The sequence below is a fragment of the Phytophthora sojae genome (assembly GCF_000149755.1).
Source record: "Phytophthora sojae unplaced genomic scaffold PHYSOscaffold_7, whole genome shotgun sequence".
Lineage (NCBI taxonomy): Eukaryota > Oomycota > Peronosporomycetes > Peronosporales > Peronosporaceae > Phytophthora > Phytophthora sojae.
In genome coordinates this window covers 2497855-2520564 of record NW_009258121.1, presented here as the reverse complement: position 1 = coordinate 2520564, position 22710 = coordinate 2497855, and the positions used below count along the sequence as shown (strand labels likewise).

Here is a 22710-nt window from a genome sequence, read left to right as displayed (position 1 = left end):
AGGATCCCCCTAGCTACGGGCATCTTGCTTCATAGCCGCAGCATCTGCTTCGCAGCCGCAGCATCTGCCCGGTAAAGCGTCCCAATATTCGCGATCGTGTACGCTGTTTCGAGTCTTACCCCGTAGTCCTTCTCCAAAGCACCCACAGACCACGTCGAGAGAAGCGTCGAAGCCCTGCAACATCGTTAGCTTGCACGCGCGACCGTAGTGTGCTCCAGCCCAAAGCTGGGGGCGACCCCTCCGTCTTTTTTATCTTCAAATAGTGAAAATACCTGTGCCCAGGAGTCAAAGTCAAAGTCCCGCTCGGTCTCCGTTCTATACTGCGGGGCTACAAGCGGCGAAGAGAAAAGCTGCATCACATACTCAATCTGAGGCGAAATAGGGACCATCGTTACACAGAGTAATGCAGTATGGCCCGCCGAAATCAAATCAACGCCATTCATGGGCGGATTGCGCCCGAACTTAGCACCGATAGACAAATTATGCTTGACGATAAGCCAATCTAAGATCCCCGAGCCAACCTCAATCGATACATTTCTGGTAAGCAGGTTTTTTAAGGAAGAGTGAAAGCCCTCAAGTTGGCTAGTAGATATCACGCGAACTCGATGACCGCCTTCCTCGTAAGTATTTGAGCCCACGTACAACTCGCCACGCTGAATCTGCTCCAAATTACTCAGACACGACCCTTTCCAATCGTTCAGGCTGCGCGATACACTTGAGCGCAAAACACCGCTGACTACACTTTGAAATTGAAGAGCCATTTCAGCAGTAGGGCGCAATTCACGAGCCACATTTTAGATCGCACGGGAGAGTTCCTTTGAAATTCGTTTGCTGGTGACGGGCGCCTTTTTTCAGTGATGCGAGATATCACGTGAAAGGGGTCCTGTTTTGTGACCACCTCGCTACCAAACACTTCTGTGACCATTTTCTTGACAGCCGACGCGTTATCCGACACAACTACATGATCCAGGTCATCCCCAGAAGGCGCACTAAACTGCGACTTCACATGTTTGTAGCAAGGCTCGTGTTTCTTCCTCGTTTTCAGACCTGGTCAGCCGCCGCCCAATAATCTGCCCAATTTCATTCTGGAACAGCATAAGCATTTTCGCATCTTTGAGAGATTCACGTTGCCTCTTGGCCTTCCACAGCTTTAGCCGCTTGCAGAACTTGACAGAGTGATCCATTGTCATGACCCTCTTTACAACACAGTCTTTCATCACTTTTTCACACAGCGACCAGTACATCTCTGTAGCGTGTAGCCATTTCGTCGTAAGCGTGTGATTGTCAACAACTTTGTTTTGATCTGCATACTGATCCTCTGGGGGCCAGATAGGTGAAGCAACGCTCGTGGTTTCGCTTGATACAACTGGAAAACAGACCCAAAAGCTTGTAGTAGCGCTGTGCGCCTACGCTCCATATTGGCCATGGCACGTTGCAACCCATTCTGCGCGGTAATACCGTCATGAACCATCTCCATGAGTGAGTTCGAGAACGCTGGCTTTTGGCTCAGAACAAATGGAAACTGAAAAATCATATCGGGCCATTGCGCAAAGTAATCCGAGCTCACAGTGGAAAAATATGATCCTGTTACAGCGCACCTATACTTCACAAATACCAGGTCGCACTTGCACTCCACAGATTCCACCACACGACGGCAATAGTCTTCCACCTTCGGATTGCAGTTGCAGTCTCGGCTGATGCACGACGTCAGACCTTTGCCTCCTCGATACTCCGGGATCCACACAAACAACGGACGTGAAAACAGCCGCGACAACTGCATGTCATCCACCTTTTCCTCAGGATAAACTAGACGGGGAGGGAATGAGCGCCGTCCAACCGTCTCGACCACTGCTGCCTTGTTATAATTGCGCGCTGCTGACAAGGCCATGCCTACTGCGAACTCCTCAGCTACAAGTTCTCGGTAAATAAAGGGAAAACGGCTGCCCCCCCCCCCCCTGGCAGCTGCGGCCGGAGTTCGGAGATCTCACCTAAATTTATCGGAGTTCGGGGGGCCTGTCGGCCTCCGAATCTCCCATAAATCCTCCAAGGGGTGGGAATACACCAATTCCGGATATCATAAGCCAGTCCGCCTACGTTTTAACAGGAAATCCCATATGTAACTTACGTAAGTAAATACAAGAATGCATTTTGTTCTAGGAAGCTTGCGCACGCTAACTAGAAAATGAACTTGAAAAGCTCACTTAATGTAATAAGTCACTTTGGATGGCAGCTGACGTGCTTCTCTGAAGTTGTATATGCTGTACAGCTGTCGTCTCCTGCGATGCGCTCGTTGAGGAAAACTCGCAGCGCGAGTCGCACGATACAGTAACTGCTTGATTATCCGTAGTATTACTCTGTCGGAGGCCGCACAAGGTGTTTCATTGAAGGGGCTGAGCAGCAATCATTTGGCAAAAAAACTGACTGGGCTGCTTGAAAACGCGCGAATATGCAGCTCACTTCCACCAGTTCCCAATTTGCCAAGAACCCCAAAGCCGCCGCATCAACTCAAGCATCGATGAAGTTTGTCGTCTCCTTCGCTCTTCTTCTCGCTGCCGTGGCCAACATTCCCAGCCCCGCTTCGGCGCAACTCTTGAACCCACCGTCATGGCGATGCCCGGTGGACCCCTGTGGCCCCACCGATTCCGCGAAAAACAAAGCAATCCCCCAGTGCTGCTTCCAACGCACAACCATAATTACTGACTGCTGTCGTGACAGCTGCGTGTTCGGCAGCCCGTGCAGATACCCGTGAGGACTCAGCTGACCGACTCCGCGATACGTACGAGACGCAGTCGATCAAGTCGGGGCTTCTACATGTACAACCCGCGTCGAAGTAAAAAATGATCTCCCATCCCAAATTTACCGAAGAAATCTGAACAAATATTTGTTTCGCGACGCATCCTCAGCAAATTAAATCAACATGTTTCCCTGCCTTCATATGCCACCACGACGCAAAAAAAAACAGGATTGTATGCGGAGCAGGTAAGCAGTACCGTAAGGCTTCTGTTGAGAGGTTTTATTGTTTGATCTTAGGACATCCATGCAGTCCTTTGACGATCCTCTCCACTATTTATCAGCCCCACCGCTTGGTCATTAAGCACGCGAATCACTCCTGGTCGAGGTTTCGGAAACTCGCGCAGATACTTCGCAGAGGCCGTCCCTGCACTTTTCATCGATGCAGCTGCTTGCGCCACAGTTCTCAAGTTTCCTGGCGTAGCGGACGCCGCTCTTGCACGTCCAGCCACGAGTCTGGGAGGGTTTGCGACGGCTCTCAAGGCTGTGCTAGGACGCGCCTTCAGCTTCTCCTCAGTCACATGGCCATCGATGCTGCCGTTTCGACGGTTCACTCCAGCTTCACGCGAGGCACTGGGATGTAAGGAACCTCCGGCTTTGCCACTCGTGACCGACGTCCGAACTCGAAGGGACGGCGTTGACAGTGACGGCGTAAGATGCTGAGCAAGTAGTAGATAAGTGAGCGGTAAAACTTTGGGGAGAAAATGGTGAGCGGCAACTCACCGTTCGAGGAATCGCAAGTGCCGAAGCAGAAATCGGCGACAGTTGAGGGATCGAAATCGGTTCAGGCGGAACCTCTTCATAATCACGAAAGTGAAGCTCCGACAGTGGGGAGGTGGGATAACGGCCGAATTGGAGCGGTGAGCCGAGCGTTGATGATGGAGGCGAGTGAAGCTCGTGCTCGGATGGAGCATTTAGTAGTGCGTCGGTAGCTAGACGCTGCTGAAGCTACAGAACATTTGCAGATTGGTCAGCATAGCTGTCTTACCTACCATTCGTATGTTGTTGGACTCACATCGAAGCGCTTGCGGGACATGGTGGTAGCGTTCTCGACCCACTCGGGGCCCTCGACGACAGATTCACCCTGCATGAGCACCACCCCTGAGGCGACACTCATCGTAGCTGGAAGCGTTGCAGCATTAAACTCGCTGCCATCAGCGACGAAAGTGCGGCTTGTGCCACTTCCGGGCTCCTGCTCGTAACGCCAGAGACTCCTACTGCTGCTCCACCCGTTGTTGGAATTGTTACCGTACAGCGACTCAGAGGACGAGGGTTTTCTTGTAAGCTTGCGTCGTGAGAGCGAATCGGTCAGTAGCGTAGTTTTCCGCTGCTGCTGAGTCGCCGGTTTCACATTGGCGGATTGAGACCTTCGCTTAGATAAACGCTGTGGATTCTCCGCTATACTGTGAATCTCAGTTGACATGGGTTGTAAGCTCCGAGCTGTAGGCTCCAGAACGGCACTTGGTCGGCGGCTAGTTCGCCGCGTAGAGACAAAATCGTTGTTCTCTTCGACTATTGGTGGAGGCTCTTCCACCTCCGCCTTAGGGTCGAGGATTGAAGAGAAGCTGTCGACATTGGTCTTCATCCGTACGGGGGTCGCAGCAAGCGCCGCGATATTGGCAGGAGGAGCTGCGATCACCCCCACCTCCATGGAGACCCGACTGTCTGGGATCGCGAAAGCTCGCGCAACCGTGACCCACTTGGACAAACTGCTCTTCTTCGTTGACGTCTCGAGACTTTTCAAGCACTTCTCGCGCCATTCTTTGATTTCCTATCCGCATCCACAGTATCAGTTTCTTTTTTATCAGATGAAATACACCGAACAAAACCCACGGGTTTCTCGTCGTCTTGAAACTCGGTCTCGATCGTTTGCACGGGAGGCGAATAAATCGCTGTGGGCTTCTCAGTTTCGACTACAGTATACAGTGGAATGCAAATTAACGCCAGCCTTAAAAAAATAACAAGGCGCAGCTCATTACCTTTGTCGACTTTCCGCCTTCGTCTCGAGGGCAATCCACCTGCTCGGGATCGAAGTTTTTCCGGAGAACTCCCAACACGCGATGCCGGCGAGGACGAAGATTTTCTAACCATCAGAGCTTGTAAGGTCGATGCGGGCTTTTCGGGACTCTTGGATGGAACACTGCGCACAGCATGGCGATCTTTTAGCTCAGCTTCAGGTCTGCTCTCGGCTTCGAACCGGTGACTATCCAGCGCTTGTTCAGCGCCAAGTGCAGCGGCAAAAACTGTATCAAGAACATTGTCCCGGAGCCGAGTGCTGACTGCTCGAACCGCTTCTCGAGCCAGACATCGCTGCTGGTAGTACGCTTTGGTCTCGGACAGCAGGAACTCGACGCAGCTGATAGCCACAGCTTCGCTCTCTTCTTCGTCCACCGCCGCGAACTGAAGCAGCCATCGATCTACTGCTACGATCTCCATAAAGCACAGCGACCAACCCGGACGCCAGCCGAGACGTAGAAGCTGCAGACAACGCTTACTACCTCACGCCGACTATTTTCGGTGCAACGACGGGCTTGACAAAAAATAGAGGCGAACGAAGTTTTACTTTTTAAAGAGTCGAGATCCCATCACAATTAATGTATCTGCTGCGATGAGAGTCCAATGTTGAAGGTATCCATGCCCTACATTACCTAAAGTAAAGAAGGTTGTCACGATAAATTACGTACCAACCCTTGCTAGGAAACCTCGGCCAACCTCGGCAGCAGCCACGTTGGTGACACCAACAGCAACTTGGTGTCACGCATTATGTGCTCTCAGAAAAAAACTATACTATCAAACTCTACGTTGCAAAGTATTTACGTATTTTGCTTAGTCGATGTCCCATAATAATGTGACGTATGTATTTTGTGTGCACAAATTAATATTAGGCTAGATACATTTCAATAAGAAAAAAATAACTCTTTGTCGCTAACAAGTGAAGCGGTGTCTGTACCACTACGTGGCATAAACACCGCTTCACATATCATATATCTTCACTAAACTGCACGTTTAGATGTTTTTCATCATCAAAGCGAGTTGTCGGCGGAAGGATATATTCAGAATTTCGTTCAACTAAACTCTTGTGTTTCATTGTGCACACCAAACAGCCGTCCCAGTTTAAGCGCAAGTAAGTCCGTCACCTTATCCGTGGAAGAGGGTGCACGACCGTCGCAGTTTTGTGTCTGTTTGAATTGTTATGGGCATACCGATGTTGTTGACGGGTGAGTACCCCGCCAACTTTAGTACCCCACTCTCCTTAAAACATGGAACTTTATTGCCAACGTGAAGTTTCTTGTTACCGGCCTAACATAGGGAGTGCTATTTGTGTTTTCTGCTGAGATACCATATTTTCCTATCTTTTTTATAACTAGCTGAGCACCTCGTTCACTGCGCTTCCTCGCTGCTAATTTGGGGCGACACTAAATATTGTGCTCTACACAAAATTTCGCGATGCACCCCCCCCCCCCCCCCAGAGCCGATCGAAACCTTTTCATACAAGAAAGCTTAACAGCTTGATACGCTGAGAAATCATTTAATTTGTCGTCAAACTTCATTTAGTTGACCTGTAGTGCTAGGAGTAAGCGAGTGTATCGAGATTGTGTATCAACACTTCACACGCATGCCTCATGCGCAGACCTCTACCAATACGGGAATTTCCGAATTTTTCCTATATCCTGGCGATCACTGACAGAATATGGGAGAAATTTTGAAGGTTCTACATCGTTTGAAGTGCTTTCTTGGAGCTATCCGCCAGTGTTGGTAGTCTGTTCGATTTGCTTTATCTGTAACTGTTGTGTACTTTGACGTAGCTGCTTTGTATAGCAAGCTGCATCAATTGCTTGGTCGGTTTTGCGGTCCTCCGCTGTCTAATCTTCTGCTGATCGATTTTGATAACCTGACATGTTCCTTTAGTGCACTACTACACCGTTGCCGAGCCCTGGAACTCTCGGTTAATCTTACCTCCGCGCAAAAGTACGCTGAAAATAGTTGTACTTTTGAAAACGAATAACGGTAGGCAATTGGGTAGCAACAGGACAACAGGAATAATGTTAATTTCTCAGCGCTTTAGCAACACTTGCATTAGCAATCCTTTCGCTGCAGCTGTTAAGCGATGTGACCCGAATCTCCCTTACTACGCTATTCTTAAAAGAATAGCTAACGCCACATTGGCTGTTCGTGAGGTAAGTGCCCTAGAAGCTTACTTCATGCTGCTTCGAGAATTAAAAATGTATGGTAAGTCTCGTAAAGTAAGCCGAGTGAAGGTTTTGCGTCATCACTTGCGATATTACCGAGTTGAACCAGAAGCCTTACGGAACTTGGGCATCGACAAACCGCCTCAACCCGATAATATTAAAATTGAATCATACGAAAAAGCCTGCATGGCGCGTCCTCAGGAAGAACCGTTCAAGTCGATGTCATATGCTAGCTTTGTAGAGCACTATGCGGTAGTTGAAAGCGTAACCTCAACAGCGAAGTATTGGAAGCGAATCGATAATCTAGGTTTTTTACACAGCGTCGAAAAGCCCAAGTTCTTCGTATGTCGCCATGGATGGCACCAGACACATCAAACCCTAACTTTTGTTTTGCTGAGTTGCTTTTACACGTTCCTTGGAGACACTTAAGTGACTTACCGATTACTGACGATGACTGTATTAGTCGGTTCTACGACGAACAAAATAAAAACCTCGACAATGAACTCCGAACTGAAGTGAATTTAAAGGTAACGAGGCAATGTCAATTAAATCTTCTGAAGAATTCTCGCGAGAACCAATGCTGCACTAATCTGCCCCCGTCCGAGTATGTTTTCATTGAAGAACCTGATGAGCACCTCAATGAGCATGAGATGGAAATCGAGAGAGATAAAAAAACTTATTGCAGATCTTCATACTCAATGGAAGCCAAAGCACAACTACTCTAACGAAGACATTAATAGAGCAAGCGAATTTATGACAAAATATGTGCGGCCATGGGCAAAAAATCAGCGAGAAGCATTTCATTTCAATTTACAGCAATCCCCCGATCACAAAAAAGATTTTCCAAACCTTACGTCGCAATGACCACGCAAGAAAACGGCCCAGCTAAGCTATTGTCTCTACAGCAGCGCTTCAGGGATATACACCTGGTAATAATTGACGGATTTAGCGTAATATCATGTGGAATGCTATATTGGATAGACCAAAGAATGCGAGAGATATGGCCTGATCAGCGCGAGGTCCGATTTGGTGGAAGAGATGCCATTTTCACGGGAGACAGTGCCCAGTTGGACCCTGTAACCCCTTACTCTCTAGCTACATCCACAGATAGAATACGTGACAATATCCAGCGCAAAGGACGCGAAATTTGGGAGGAAATTAAATGCGTATGCTCGTTAAGCAGTCAACATAGACCCGGAATGGTTTGAAGCGCTACGAAGATTGCGAGAAAAAGTACCAACACAGCAGGACATTGACCTTTTTAATACTCGATTCTTCAAAACCAACGCAATGCCTGAGTGGGTGCATGCTGCGAAGCACATTGCATACCTTAACGCAGATGTTGATAGTGCTAATGACGTAAATCTGCAGAATGCTTCTTCTCCAATTGTGCACATAAAGTCCGTGCACAATGTGAAGCAAAAACGCTTGATCGCAAATAGAGAAGTACCTCAAGGCACAGTTAAAGCTCTTTTAGATCAGGCACAAGAAAAGATCCCAAGGAGAGACCGAGTTGTACCAATCCAACTCAATTTAGCAATTGGTGCTCCTGTCACACTTACATTTAATGCTGAGCAAACAGCAGGGCTATGCAATGGAACGAACGCTACTGTGTACGACATGATCTTTGTGTCTGGATCAGAACTTCCTATCGTTTTGGTTGAAATAGTCGATGAATACTTTGGTCCATCGTTTTTACCAAACGTACCTAACATTATCCCCATCATTCCAAAGGAAACGAGTTGGGGAAGTACAAGGAGTGACTTTAAAGTCGTTCGCTGTGGCATTTCGTTAAGGCTTGCCTACGCTATGACGATTCATAAGGCTCAAGGGCTTACATGCTCAAAAGTCGTATTTCATTCCAATTCACTGCCAAATGCATCCTGTGCATACCTTGCTCTTTCCCGCGTTAGAAAAAGAGAATATATAGTTCTTACGCATCGTTTGAGTTTGGAAAAGCTCACAGCGTCCCCAGAGAGTCCATCATCGTTTGACACTGAAAGGGATCGCATCATTCATCTTGTTAACCAAACTACACTTCATGCAAATATTTTTCTAAATAAAATGAAGACGACAGCACTTTTCCACAATCTCGATATGTCGCCAAGATAATAAAAAGAAAGCATGTTGGCGAGGCGTCCAAGTCGACCCAAGTTCACATTGGGTACAAGCACCGCGAAAACAAAACCTGGCAAGGCAAGCCTCATGGTTGGATTCGGCTTGGAGTCTCACACTCGAAGGTCGGCCGTCAATATGGGCTGCGAGCGAGTATTGACGTGGCTCGGAGGCGACCTCGATCAGCAACGTCCAGATGCAGCAGCGGCACAGTAGTCATCGCTTGGCAGATACAACTACGAATTGCAAGGGGATCTGGCGGTGGGTGTTGTCGCGGTTCTCTTCCTCGATGTGCGTGTCTACGAGCACCCACGGAGCAGGCCAGTTGACTTCGCGCACCCGAAGACGGTCCGTGAAGGCGTGTCGACAACACAAGGTGGTGGCGGGCGGTGACGGCTGTGCATGGTTCGCCATCGCTCACGGCTCCACGGAGTAGCTAGCGTCTTGCAGCCAATGCAAGCCTCAACGAAGCTAGCTATTTCGCGCAGCAACGTTTCCGAAGCTAAAACAGGGTCGCTTGTTTATCAAAACAGAGTATCCATTTAGCTAAAACAATGCAGTTTTACGCCAAATCCACTTTCCAGAGCCCACAGCCCATATATACCCTATTTGGAAGGGGCCTCCTACAAGACGGGCCTCAGTTTAATGGCTTTCGCACCCTTTGCTAGAGGCTAAACCCCTGAACTTCTATGTATATTCACTCGGAACCGTCGGACAGTGAGCCTGAAAGGATCTTATACAGAGGTAAAATGCAGCATTTTTGCCCCTGGGAGAGGCAATCATTAAACCTTTCCCCAGCCCTATCCATAAAATCATCGAAAGAAAGTAAATCAGAGCGATAAAACAGAGCGATTTCATTATAGGGGGGCTTCGCCCCAATTATCGTCATTACTCTAGCAGTGCCTTATGTAACCCGATTGAATATCTTCCCAATTAATATAAATCTTCGACCTAAACCTTGCACCTAAGAGTTCCATCTCAGTTCCATCTCAAACGCGCTCCCATATCTGCTTTTATTCTTATTTTTGATGCAAATCGTTTACTCTCAAGTTCACGCAGCATAGTGTCCAGAAACTCTGCGGTACCTACCGGTATGGCTCTCGTTTTTGTAGCCCACATCTGATAGTGCCCCAGCCCCCTTTTGGTGGTGGTTGGGGAACTAATGTGCATTTAGTAGTACCCCATGGGGCACAATTAAAGGGTTTATGGTAATGCCCTATTTATCGAGGGTCCATTTTTGTGCTTCGTTTGCTTCGAAGAGCAACATACTAGTATTATCGACAAACATAGTCGATTATTATCTGGTACATACATGAATCCGAAACATAAGTCTCCTGCAGAATTGTTGGTCCGTTTCGCGGTACCGGTACTGTACTCTATTTTAGGAGGCTATGATAAGGATAAGATGGCAATTACACAAGCACGTTCGCAGACAACATTTCTAAGGCAGTCTAGTAAATTAAATTGAGTAGGCTGATCCTGCGAACAACCTCCAAAAACCGCGATGTGTGGACGATTCCAGGCTTTCCTCGTCTCTGTCGCTTGCATATCCAAGCCGACAAAGCTCATGCTAACACAAGAGCTTCTAGAACTGCTAGTAGCCGGATTAAGAACCGCTACGAATTCTCGTAGGCAAGAAAACAGAATCTAGCAGCACTGTAGAGCCACGGTAACACAACACAATTCAATTTGCTCTTTGCTAAGTACTGGTGACCACAAAGTTAACTTTCTGGAGGAACCAGAAGCCGCGTCAAGAACAAGAAGGACAGGCGACCGCTGCAGGACAAGTCGGCCTGTGAGGCACGAAGCCGACCAAGAAGCAAGATGACTACGGATGCTGAAGGCGACGTTGAAATGACTGTACCGCAACCGGTCTTCGAGGTAGTGCAGGCGCCGGGACCAGGCGTCGCTAGTATCGTGGATGCGACGGCGGCGACAGTATGAAGCAAAACTTCGCAATCGCTGTGCAGTCACGGGCGAGGAGTATGATCACATCGTCACCTCCATTCGCAACTCGATCGAGCCCCGCATTCTCGATCATCTTGCCCGCTTTGTGTTGAAGAAGCAGCCTAGCGCCGTGACGGATGAAGACTTAGGCCTAGCAATTACACGCCGGTGCTCGTCGCTACAGAATAGCCATATTCCCGACATGGACCAGCTTTTCACCGAGCACCTACGCATGGACCTGCAGATTGAAGACACTGAGGCCCGCATTTTGAACTATTTCGTGCTTTTCGATAGGATCATTGAGGAACATGGTCTGAGTGGAATTCTCGGGAGCGGTCGTGAGGATGAGGCTACCTACGGAGAACGCATGAAGCTGCGCTGTAAGGTGCTGTTGAAGCACATCGCTCCGGAGATGTTGAAACTGGAGATGGAGCGCCTGGTCATCGCGCGTCCGGTGCTGAAGAAAGATGACATTGCGCTGTATGAGGCCTTGGTGGAACGTGCTCGTGGGCAGCAGCACTACCACATGCTGGCGAAAGAACTGAAGGCGGACAAGACGCGCGGCCAGAGCTTGCCCAGCCACAGCAACAAGAAGTCGCCTCGTACAAAGCAACTGACATCTACTAAGACACGGATGCGTCAGCCTGCAGGACTCGTTAGCAGTAAAAGTCCGAGTACCAAGCAAGGATTGCCAATCAAGAAAGAAACCGTGCAGACTCGAGCGCCACCCCGAGATGGCTGCCTGGTGTGCAGCGGCGCACATTGGGTTAAAGATTGCCCTACAGCAAGTGATGCAGACAAGGAAGCAGCACTTCAGCGCATGAACGACATGAAAAACCAGCGACTACGGGCCAAGGCGGTGCGGTCGCTCGGACCACTGGGAGAAAGGGTTGCTATTGTGAATGAAGTACTCGAAGTACCTTTTCGTCCTGACACCGGCGCCGAGTGTAATGTCATTACGAAGAAAATGATCCAAGAACTGGAAAAAGCGTCAGGTTCAGCAGTGTCGATGGAGATGCTAGCAGTACCGGTGAAAGTGGAAGTAGCGGATGGGCGATTGGTGGAGTACTTGGAGAAATGCAACCTTGACGTGCAGCTGCTGACTGCGGCAGGACCTGTGCGACTACGCCGTTTAGAGTGGATAGTGATGGATGGCGAAGCAGATGAGCTCCTAGTCGGCGACGAGACGTTGAAGCCGCTAGGAATTAATGTTGACCAAATGCTAGAACAGCTCGCTGCTAAAGTTGAGCATGAAGGCGACAGTGATGACATTGTTGAGGATGATATTGTTGGCGTGACGAACCCGGAGGAGGTCGACACTTCGACGACATGATTAGGACGGCTGTCGAGAATGGCTTTCCGCAAGACTTTGTGAACAGCCTACACGATTTGGTCCGACGTGAGCTGGATTCGTGGAGAACCAAGTTGGGCGCGGATCCACCGGCGAAACTGGAGCCTTTGCGCGTGATGATAGTTGATGATGCGGTGCCGTATCGTACCAAACCACGGCAATATTCAGGGGCGAAGACCCAGTTTCTCCGCGAGTATGGCAAGCAGCTCGAAGCGTTTGAGCTCGTCTACAGGAACAACCAGAGCCGGTGGGCATGCGCAGCCATTCCAGTGCGTAAGAAGGGACCGAAAGAAGAATTTCGCTGCGCTAATGACTACCGCCCCGTGAACAAGCGAACAGTCCCTATTACTGGAGCAATGCCGAACCTACTAGTGGTGATCGCTAAGGTGAAAGGGGCCTGCTTCTTTGCCACTTTCGACCTTTTTAAAGGGTTCTGGCAGCTTTTGCTCCATCCGGATTGTCAGGAGTTCTTCAGCTTCATCACGAACGATACAGTCTACACACCTACGCGAGTGCCTCAGGGCGCCACCGACTCTCCGATTCACATCCAGAACCAGACGCAAGAAGTGTTTCGAGACATGCTGTACGAAAATGTACTGATCTGGGTAGATGACATCGTGGTCTTTGCGAGGACTGTTGAGGAGTTGTTGGAGGTGTTGACGAAGTTATTTGAGCGCCTGCGCCAGTATGGCCTCAAGCTCAACGCAAAAAAGAGCTGCCTGTTTGCGCGTGAAATCTCCTGGTGTGGGCGCCTCATTGACGGTACTGGTGTCCGCCACGACCCCGAGCGGGTGGATGCTCTTTGCTCGTTGCCGCTTCCTTCAACTGCTGCAGACTTGCAGAAGCTTTTGTGTGCGGCGAATTGGCTTCGGGAGTCTATCGTAGATTTTGTGCAGCACGCAGCTCCCTTACAAGATAAGCTGGAAGAGGCTTTCGCTGGACACAGTCGCAAGCAACGCTACGCAGAAGGACTCAGTCTGGCTTGGTGCGACACCGAGCAAATGCAGTACCAGGAGTTTTTGCAATACATTGCGCGATCGACTAAGCTGTCGTTCCCGAGTGAGGAAGCTGTCATTTGCGTCACGACCGACGCGTCAGACCGAGGTTGGTCTTTGATCGTTTCGCAAGTGGAGGAATGGGATAATGCTACGGGGATCACGGACCAAGCTCATGAGCTCATTTTGTGCAAAGGAGGAACCTTCAAAGGTGCCCAGTTACATTGGTCAATTGCAGAAAAAGAAGGATACCTATCATTAAGGCGGCTAAGTATCTCGAATATCTCCTGCATCGCTCGCGCGGATTTAAGCTGTTTTGCGATCACGCAAATTTGATTCAGATATTTTGATCAAAATCGTGCGGACACGAGCGTCCACTGCAATTTCTAGGCTCCGTCCGCTTAGTGACGACGCGTTCGTTCACTGGGCAAGTTGGTGCATGACTTCGTTGCAGCGTGCTTGCTGTGTAAGCAGGTTAAGGGCGGACTCATTATCCAGAGACCATGGAGTGAGCACCGTGAGCCAGCTGCTCGCAATGAGGTGCTGCATTTTGATTATTTGTTCATGGGTGAGACCTACGGGACGACGTGCTATCTGTTAGTGCTTAAAGACGAGTTGACTCATTTCTGCGAATTGATTCCGTGTGACTCGCCAACAAGTTCTGTGGTAGTGGCTGCAATTCTGGATTGGGCGAAGCGCTTTGGACTTCCTGCCATGTGGGTTTCAGACAACGGAGCTCATTTCAAGAACAACCTAATGGAGAGCTGCGAGAACGCATGAAAGCGTTGCATACTTTCGTGCCCGTGTATACCCCATGGGTTAACGGGACAGTCGAGCGTCTCAACAGGGACATACTTCAAGTGATGCGTGTGCTCATTCTCGAGTACCAGCTTGACACGAAGAGCTGGGAGTATCTCCTCCCATTAGTCCAGGCCAATTTGAATCAGACCCCAGTGGCTTCACTCGGCGGGAAAGCCCCGCTAGAACTTTTTACGGGTCTACAAGTGCCAACGCAGCTGGACACACTGCTACTGCCTCGAAACATGCAGAACAAAGACAAACTGATGAAAATTGACCTGGATACGGTGGAAGACGAGATCAATGAATTGCGTGAGAGTATACAGGCGATGAATGCTGAAGTAGAAGATCGCAAGGAAAAGACAAGGCTCTATCAGATAATGGCGAAGCGCGGTCAGCTTGAGAATTTTAGTGTCGGTGACTACGTTCTATGGTCGAGAGTAGACCAGCGACTGCGTGGGAACAAGCTGATGGTGCGATGGGTTGGCCCATATAGGGTAATCGAGGCTCGCGAGTTCTCGTTCATGATTGAACATTTGCTGACGGGTGAAACGATGGAGGTTCATGGTTCGAGACTCAAGTTTTTCGGCGACGCCAGCATGGACGTGAGCGAAGAGATTCTAGAGCACATCAGCAAGCAAGGTATCGTCATGGCTGTTAAAGAAATTCGAGAGCACCATTACAACAATGTGGCTCAGCAGTGGGAAATGCCAGTGTCATGGCGAGGTCTCCAAGATATTGAAGATTCATGGAAGCCTCTGACAAGCCTTTTACAGGACGTGCCCGTGTTGGTGAAGGCCTATGTCGACCAGCACGGAGATGACGAACTCCGAGCCCAACTACCTGACGACGAGTGATGGCCAACGGCAAGCCATCATGTTACAGTGCATGTTTCAAGTGCGACAGACCCTGGGGAGGCAGTGTGGACGATTCCAGGCTTTCCTCGTCTCTGTCGCTTGCATATCCAAGCCGACAAAGCTCATGCTAACACAAGAGCTTCTAGAACTGCTAGTAGCCGGGTTAAGAACCGCTACGAATTCTCGTAGGCAAGAAAACAGAATCTAGCAGCACTGTAGAGCCGCGGTAACACAACACAATTCAATTTGCTCTTTGCTAAGTACTGGTGACCGCACAATGTATGCACATACGGTAAGGTACAGTATACTTCATGTACTTAGTATTACATGTAATACATGTAGCACAACGCATCGATCTCATCCTGCGCGTCTTCTTCAACGTAATGTCTCAGTCGACCCGCTCAAAAGTTGAGATGACTTAAAAGGTTGATACAGCTGTAGTCAAGTCACTGGCCGATAGTAGCTACAGTAGCTATTGGAACTTGCCGGAGCTGCTACAACGGGGTCGAAACAAATCAGTTCTCAATTCGCCAAGTCAACCAACCAACTCGCCCAGCCGACCGATCGCCAACCAACTCAGCCATGAAGTTCGTCGCCTCTATCTTTGTTCCCCTTGCTGTCGTGGCTGCTGTGCCCAGCTCCACCGCGCGAAACTTGAAGAAGAAGCTGTCAAGTTCCCGAGGACATGCGGACGTGACTGTGGCGACGCCAACTCCCGCAGTAGCATCAACATCAGCAAATGCTGCAACGTGGCCCCCACCAAATTCGAACTCGACCTGTGCTGCGCGAAAAGTTGCGCGTTCGACTCTCCTTGCAGCGGACGGACCCCGAAGTAGACGAGGAGTGTGAAGCGAGGCAAGAATAGATAACTGGCGCTTACGCCTCGCAGGACTTCTTTCAAGAAGAAATACATGCAAGCCCAATAGTTTGGCCTAAATGCTGCACTGCAGACTCGGTACGAATTGTTTTGCTTTTGCGAGTGACAGGGAGAAGGGCCTTCAGACCCCGCTGTAATCTCCCAGCATCAACCGCCTTGTTTGCTTCCGACATCGTCAGACACGCCTCTAAGTCATACAGACGCAGCCCTTTGTCCGCTGCCGTCCTGCCAGGAAATTTGGATTAATCTCGACAGCAGCCACCTGGTGATTGTTCCAAGCCTTTTGGTGTCCAGCAATGTGTCCCAACGTATTTACGTATTTTAGCTAAGTTGGCGTCCTATAATAACTGTGGCGTATGTCTTATGTGGTGCACATAATAATAGGTCAACTACATTTCAATACCGGTAAGAAGAAAAATAACTTCGTCGATTGCGATGTGGTCTCGACTGACCGAGGGGCTGGTGGACATAGTGGCGCCCGAGGAGGGCCAGGAGCTGGCGCAAGGGGACGACGACCAGCTCTGGAGCCGCTTCGCCGCCGTCGTGGCTCCCCCTCCTGCCCCCGCTGCCGCCTCTGAAGCCCCCGGGGCGCCCGCCGGCTCGGAAGAGGACGAGCAGGAGCAGTACATTTGCGAGCTGGAGAGGGCCCTTCTGCAGCGCAAGAAGCAGAACGAGACGCTGGAGAAGAAAGTGAGTCCAAAACGGTTTTAATTTCTTATAAAATTATTATTAAATTTTATGGATTTTTTTAGGTTCAGGAGCTGGAATCGCGAGCCGGGGAAGAGCGTCAACTCAAGAGACAATTGAGAGAGCAGGTGTGTGGATGAGGATTTTACTTCTTGTAGATAGATAGATTTTAATTATTTATTCATCACAATTATTTTGTTCTGTCTTGGTGGTTGTGCAGGAAGTGGAGATTGCTCAGCAGAAGGCCACTATTGAGCGGCTGCAGACCGCACGGAATGATGCCGTGACAATGCAGGCTGAAGAGGGGCAAGAGTCGGGCACGGACCGCGATCGGCTCGTTCAGGAGCTGCAGCAGGCGCAAGCTGAGGTGCGGGCTGCTGGTGGACGGACACGTGTGTGATTGATGTACTGATAGATTTTGTAATGTTGTGGGTTCAGGCTGATACCCTTGCTGCTCAATGCCAGGCTCACGAGAAAGAACTAGTTTCGCTGCGTGATCGGGTGGAAGAGTTGCAAGCAGCGAATGAAACCCTGCAGGATGATGAGCGTGAAGCGCGTTCGAGAGCAGGCGAGTACGAGCAGGGCTACATGTACCTATTGGCGGAGATTGAGAAGATGAAGGTTGTCAATGAGGAGGAGAAGGCGACGTTGATGGCAAAAAGCGAGGAGCATGCAAGCTCCATCGATAGTCAGCGGTTGTATGAGTTAGAGGCACGACTGACGACGTCTGAAGCGGACAAGGCGGTGGCGCAGCAAGATGCTGAGAGATTACAGCGCGATCTGGATGCTCTCGAAGGTGTGCTGCATCAGTTCCAGGTGGATAGCAAGGCACAAAGAGAGCGTGTTGCTTCGATGGAAGCGGAGCTTGAACAAGTGAAGAGGGAGTTGCAGAGTCGCCAGCCACTTTCGGAGCCTAGAGAGGGTGAAGATAACGACTTGGAGCGAGTCATGGAGAAACTTGCGAAGAAGACGCACGAATGCGAACAGCTACGCGAGGTAGGAAGATTTTTTGCCGAAGTTTTTGCTAAGTGAGCTAACTGCCATTGTATTTTTTCGTGTTGGCCAGGCGCTTGAGAGCACAGCAACTCAATACAATTCAGAGCGGGACGTGCTAGACAAGAGTCTCGCGGCACAATTAGTGGTGCGTTATCTTTCAGCTTACTACGTCATTGCTAGGGCTTTCAGTTGAGTTTTCTAGTTGTTTCGCCTGACATTGGTTCTGTGCTCGCTGGATATAGGTGGCATATGTGGATAGTGACAAGAAGGGGGAAGTACTTCAACTCATGGCCCGAATGATGGTACATCCACGCTACACTTTTATACCTTCGCGATAGAGACTGACAACGAGCTTTTTCTTCAGGGCTTCACCGAGGAGCAGAAACGGCGTGTGGGAATTGGCTACCCAATTGAAGGCAATGGCGGTGGCGGCTTATTCTCATCCATTATTGGTCTCGTGACTCCAGGTGAGGGCGGCAGCGCAGGTACAACCATTGACCCATCCACTGTGGAAGGCAAGAGCTTTGCAGATATGTGGTCGGAGTTCTTGCTGGATGAAGCATCTAAAGGTCGGTAGAATGCAACGCCAGGAGTTTTGGTAAAGCTGTGACATGTTTTTCGACAGGTTTCTCTTGCGCATCGCTCTTGTTTTGTTGCCATACATCGCTAGAATCCTTGATGAGCATGTCGTAAAGTGGGGTCCACGAGTGGATAGCGAAGTTTACTTTGAACAACTACGGTTCAGCGCGAACAAATTGGCTTAGCGCAACTTTCACGTGCCATTTTTGCCTTGATCGAAAATCGCAGTGTTTTGCTGCAGGCTGTCACCACTGACTCACCAGTTTCATGAACCAGACTGGCAAATCGGACGCAAACCGCTGTGTTCCTACCGTGCAGTTGTGCTACCGTACAGCGCATTGTCCGATTGGGCTACTGTAACTAAAATCGAGGACCCAAGTCTCCTCGTTTCGATGTTGGGTCACCCAAGTTTTACCCAGTATCATGTGATGCAGAGAAATCCTTGAGCTTGGAGAAAATGCCAATTGCAATGTTTATCGATCGGTTTAATCGTGTGTATCTAACCAGCACGACGGCAATGGCGTGGCGCCGATAACCTATTTCTCATAATAATGGCCCATCAGAAATATTTCGTGATCAATGATCCATTTTTTGTACAGTACGATGCAGATTAGTGTTGGTTTGTTGTCGCACAACCGACGACGAAGTTGCGGTTGCCGGTGGTGACAATACAGAGCTGACAGATGCTACATGTAACTGCGAACAGAGTGTCCTTTTTCCAGAGTACACGTATGTAGGCGATTGAGTTGGATGGAAGCTCGTCACTTAAACTACCTTGCAGGCTGCAACTTGCAACCCTGAAGAATGGATGGTCAGCACGGTAACATCACCAAACTTCTTTTTCCCTTCGATTCGGGTAACCAAGAAATTATGCCGCCTTATTATCCTCATACATGTACGAGCGTCACGTCAGCTTTTGTATTAGCTTGAATTGCCACGGGCATGTAAGCTCCAACTTTCTCGATATTTGTACCAATTGGCGTTTCAGACGCAAATTTTTGCTACAAGTATTGGTGCTGCAATCAACAAAAAGTCAATTCACATTGAGGCCAGCAGAAACGAAACGTCCATTAAAAGCAATTACTTAATTACTTTTTTTCGTATTCTACAGGGCCCACAACAGGGGTTTACCACTACTGTGTGTCCCTAGCTCAATCGTTTGTTATCAAGGATCCATTTTAGCAATGCCGCATGCTTCGACGTGCAACTTACTGAGTACATGTAGTAATATTACATACAGGCACATACCATACCAGTTTATCTGGTCCACGTGCTGGTTCGTTGGTCTATTTTGTAATACATGTACTGTAAGGCCCTTACTAACTTACATGCTGTACATGTACGTTTGGAGGCTACGATACATGCAAGATGGAAACACAGAAACACAGCTCGTTTGCTGACAGGATATTGGTAGCAGTGCTACCGTAGCACTATCAGCTAGTGCACTCTAAGATTCACTCGAGCAGAATATGCATAATAAAACTAACCTGCAAGAAGCGCAACACATGTAAGTTACGTATATAATAGGTACGGTCCACGTCAGCTCAACACAACTCATCGAACTCATCCTGTGCGTTATCTTCAACATGTAATGTCTCACTTTCCCCGCTCGAATGTTGAGAGTGAAAGAATACCGCTGCAATCAATTCGCTGGACAATGGCAGCTCGTCGTTGAGGTCCGCTAATATGAACGGCGGGGTCAAATCTATCAGTTCCCGATTCGCCAAGTCAACCAAACCCGCCTCGTTAACTCAAGCGACCAACCGCGCAGCCACCAAGCCATGAAGTTTCTGGCCGCCATCTTTCACGGGGACATGCGAAGGTAACTGTGGCCCTGCCCGCTCCCACAGTAACATCAACATCAGTAAATGCTGCAGCGGAGCTCCCACCAAAGCCCTCTTCGACCAGTGCTGCGCTAAAAGTTGCGCGTTCGACTCCCCTTGCAGTGGAAGGACGCCGAAGTAGATGAGAAGTGTGAAACGAGGCAAAACCTGCTTTAACCGGCGCTTATGCTCGTCGGAGTACACTGGGCTTCATTCACGAAGAGATACATACACAAACGCAAACAGCATACTTAACACCTGCCTCATTTTGAAACTTTCATGTTATTATATGCTTTGCGGTTAACGCTGGTAGCACTCAGTGCGAGCGCGGCATCAACCCCGCACACCGAGTACCTCTCCCTCTACCCAGCGGCTCCAGCCATTCTTTTTTTTTTAAACTTTCAGCTTTCGACCCCCCCCCCCCCCCCTTGCTCTAAGAGATTCGCATTTAAACAACCTAGGTACCAAGATTGTAGAATGAAGGAGCTCAGCGAATTCGTCTTCACGCGCTCAAAATGAAAGTCGCTGGCCGTCATAGTTGATTCTTGCTCTTTGAAGAAGAATCCAGCGACCAGCATCCTGATGAAAAATACTACTGTAGTAGTTGTGGTGAACAAACTTTAGAAGTAAATGTAGACTTTTAAGCATATCCAAATCGGGTACGCCTGGAAGGCAATTGTGCATGAAGCAACTCGCCCCTCATTTATGGTGTGGTACACCTACCTATTGTGTGTGGCCCACCTCATGTATTCAACTGCAACTGTATTGGTAATCCTTTCGATAGGATGCAGTGCTTCACAGCCTCAGCTTCTGCTTCTTCAGCTTGGGGATGCGCATCTTCAGTTCACGTGTACCACTACACTAGACTGCCCCTAAACTGCCGTGGCCACGTCAGCCGCCAAGATACTTTCGGCGGCTTGCGTTTCATTCCCCGAGAAGTGAACGGCGGGTCCACTCCGGCCCATTTGCAGCAAAGAAGAATGCTGGCTCTGATCCGCCGGACGCGGCTGCGCCCTCGCCACAATCGATTCCAGAGCGCTGTGAGGATGCAGACCATCGGAGACCAAACGTTCGTGAACCCGCGGGACACGCGCCTCGCATTCGCCGACATTATCGTACGTGGACGGTCAATTGATACGAAACCAAAGGAGTTTTTGTCTAATGTAGCGTTGTTGGTACAATAGGGGGAGGAGAGTCTCAGCGGCAAGTTGATCAGTGCTGGACCCGTCCTAGAGCGCCTCGACATCTTCGGAGCTGCTGTCGCTGAAAAGTACGTTGGAAAAAAACAGCATTTAAAGCCACGAATTTGGGCTAACCCTTTGTTGTTGTTAGTGTGGCGTGCAAGGGTATCGCGACGATTTCGGTCGATCGGGTGGATTTCAAGAGCCAAATTGCTCACGGAGACCTCGTGCGGCTGGAAGGCGAAGTAATTTACACGGGGCGCTCGTCCTTGGCCGTCCAGATCACCGGATACCGTCACGATATCGAGGCGGGCAAGTTCATCCACACGCTGAGCGCCATCATGACGTGTGTGGCGCTGGACGAGAACATGCGCCCCAGTCCGGGGCTGCCCAAATTGATGGACCCGCTGGACCCGGAGTATGTGCGGAAACACGAGGAGATCGCCGACCAGCGCAAGGAACTGGCGGCTCGCTGGCGCGCTGTGCAGGAGGAGGTGGACCGGTTGCCGCACGTGTCGGTGGACATGCTCAAGACGTACGACTACGGCCGGTCGCTGGAGGTCCCGATCCCGGACACGCTGATCGAGGTGCAGAACTCGTTCCTGCCCAAGCACCTCAACCGCAACAACACCATCTTCGGCGGGGAGGTGCTCACGTGGATGGACAAGGTGGCGCTCTACTGCGCGCGCAACTTCACCAAGAACCAGAATATGGTCACGGTCTCCATGAACCGCATCTTCTTCAAGCTGCCGATCACCATGGACGACATCGTCACCATGCACGCGCGGGTCAGCAGCGCTCGGTACGAAATATCCCATGAATTAGGCCACGAAGAGGCTCTTTGACTCACGATTTTTTTATCTTTCAGCCGCCACCACTTGGAAGTCGAAGTCGAGGTGTTCGTCGGCCGCATCGGCTCCAAGGAGCGCCGCAAGTCGCACACAGGGTGCGTACTAAATCGTTGTTATCGTACTGCCTTCATGTAGCTAGGTTAATCGACTGACTTTGGTTATCTCTCTGTGTCTGTGTGTGCAGCTACTTCACGGTCGCGAACCTGGATCGGTCGTACCGCATGAAGCAGATATCCACGGGCCTGAAGGTGGACGAGAGCGACCAGGAGAGCATGCGCACGCTGCTCAAGGCCCAGCACCGCTGGCTGTTCGACGACGAGGAGCGCAAGCTGCTGACGCTGGAGCCGCTGTCGCTTTCAACGCCAAACTCCACCAACTTCCGCTTCACGCCGTGAGCTCTCAGCTGGTTGACTGCATACGTCGACAAGATGTAGACAGAAAACAGCCGAAAGTGTCCTAGATGATGTGAAAACGCAATGTGCGATTCTCTCCCCTTGTGTCATTCCTGAACTTGTCAAGTGGCTGTCGGATGCTCCGCGTCCTCTCGAGATCGTTGGCAAACTCGTCCCTCTCGCAGCTGCAGCGCTCCGCCATGTCGACGGCAGCAAAAGACTCAGTGACAGTGCAGCAAACGCGTCTGGCCTATGCCGACACCTTGGTGTGTGGATTCTAC

The 22710-nt window shown here is 49.9% G+C and overlaps 5 protein-coding genes across 5 annotated transcripts; 4 read left to right on the top strand and 1 right to left on the bottom strand.

Annotated features, from left to right (window-relative positions):
* Positions 1 to 4312: 4312 nt before the first annotated feature.
* PHYSODRAFT_461899 (hypothetical protein) lies at positions 4313 to 5226 on the bottom strand (the record flags this gene model as incomplete). The annotated part of the gene is made up of 3 exons (XM_009534281.1): positions 4313 to 4561; positions 4624 to 4703; positions 4770 to 5226. Coding segments are annotated over 3 exons (786 nt in total), but the record flags the coding sequence as incomplete, so codon positions are not given.
* Positions 5227 to 7753: 2527 nt separating this feature from the next.
* On the top strand, positions 7754 to 8188 carry PHYSODRAFT_516690 (hypothetical protein; the record flags this gene model as incomplete). The annotated part of the gene is made up of 1 exon (XM_009534280.1): positions 7754 to 8188. The coding sequence occupies one exon, from the start codon at positions 7754 to 7756 to the stop codon at positions 8186 to 8188; it is 435 nt and encodes a 144-aa protein (XP_009532575.1).
* Positions 8189 to 11469: 3281 nt separating this feature from the next.
* PHYSODRAFT_405858 (hypothetical protein) lies at positions 11470 to 12198 on the top strand (the record flags this gene model as incomplete). Its single annotated transcript, XM_009534279.1, has 2 exons — positions 11470 to 11636; positions 11796 to 12198. Coding segments are annotated over 2 exons (570 nt in total), but the record flags the coding sequence as incomplete, so codon positions are not given.
* Positions 12199 to 16355: 4157 nt separating this feature from the next.
* PHYSODRAFT_317418 (hypothetical protein) lies at positions 16356 to 18180 on the top strand (the record flags this gene model as incomplete). Its single annotated transcript, XM_009534278.1, has 7 exons — positions 16356 to 16610; positions 16673 to 16735; positions 16828 to 16974; positions 17046 to 17603; positions 17674 to 17748; positions 17846 to 17905; positions 17968 to 18180. The coding sequence occupies 7 exons, from the start codon at positions 16356 to 16358 to the stop codon at positions 18178 to 18180; spliced, it is 1371 nt and encodes a 456-aa protein (XP_009532573.1).
* A 2871-nt stretch (positions 18181 to 21051) lies between these two features.
* PHYSODRAFT_515451 (hypothetical protein) lies at positions 21052 to 22432 on the top strand (the record flags this gene model as incomplete). The annotated part of the gene is made up of 5 exons (XM_009534277.1): positions 21052 to 21120; positions 21190 to 21275; positions 21338 to 21988; positions 22055 to 22132; positions 22222 to 22432. 5 exons carry the CDS (start codon positions 21052 to 21054, stop codon positions 22430 to 22432), a joined length of 1095 nt encoding a protein of 364 aa, XP_009532572.1.
* Between the last annotated feature and the right edge of the window lie 278 nt (positions 22433 to 22710).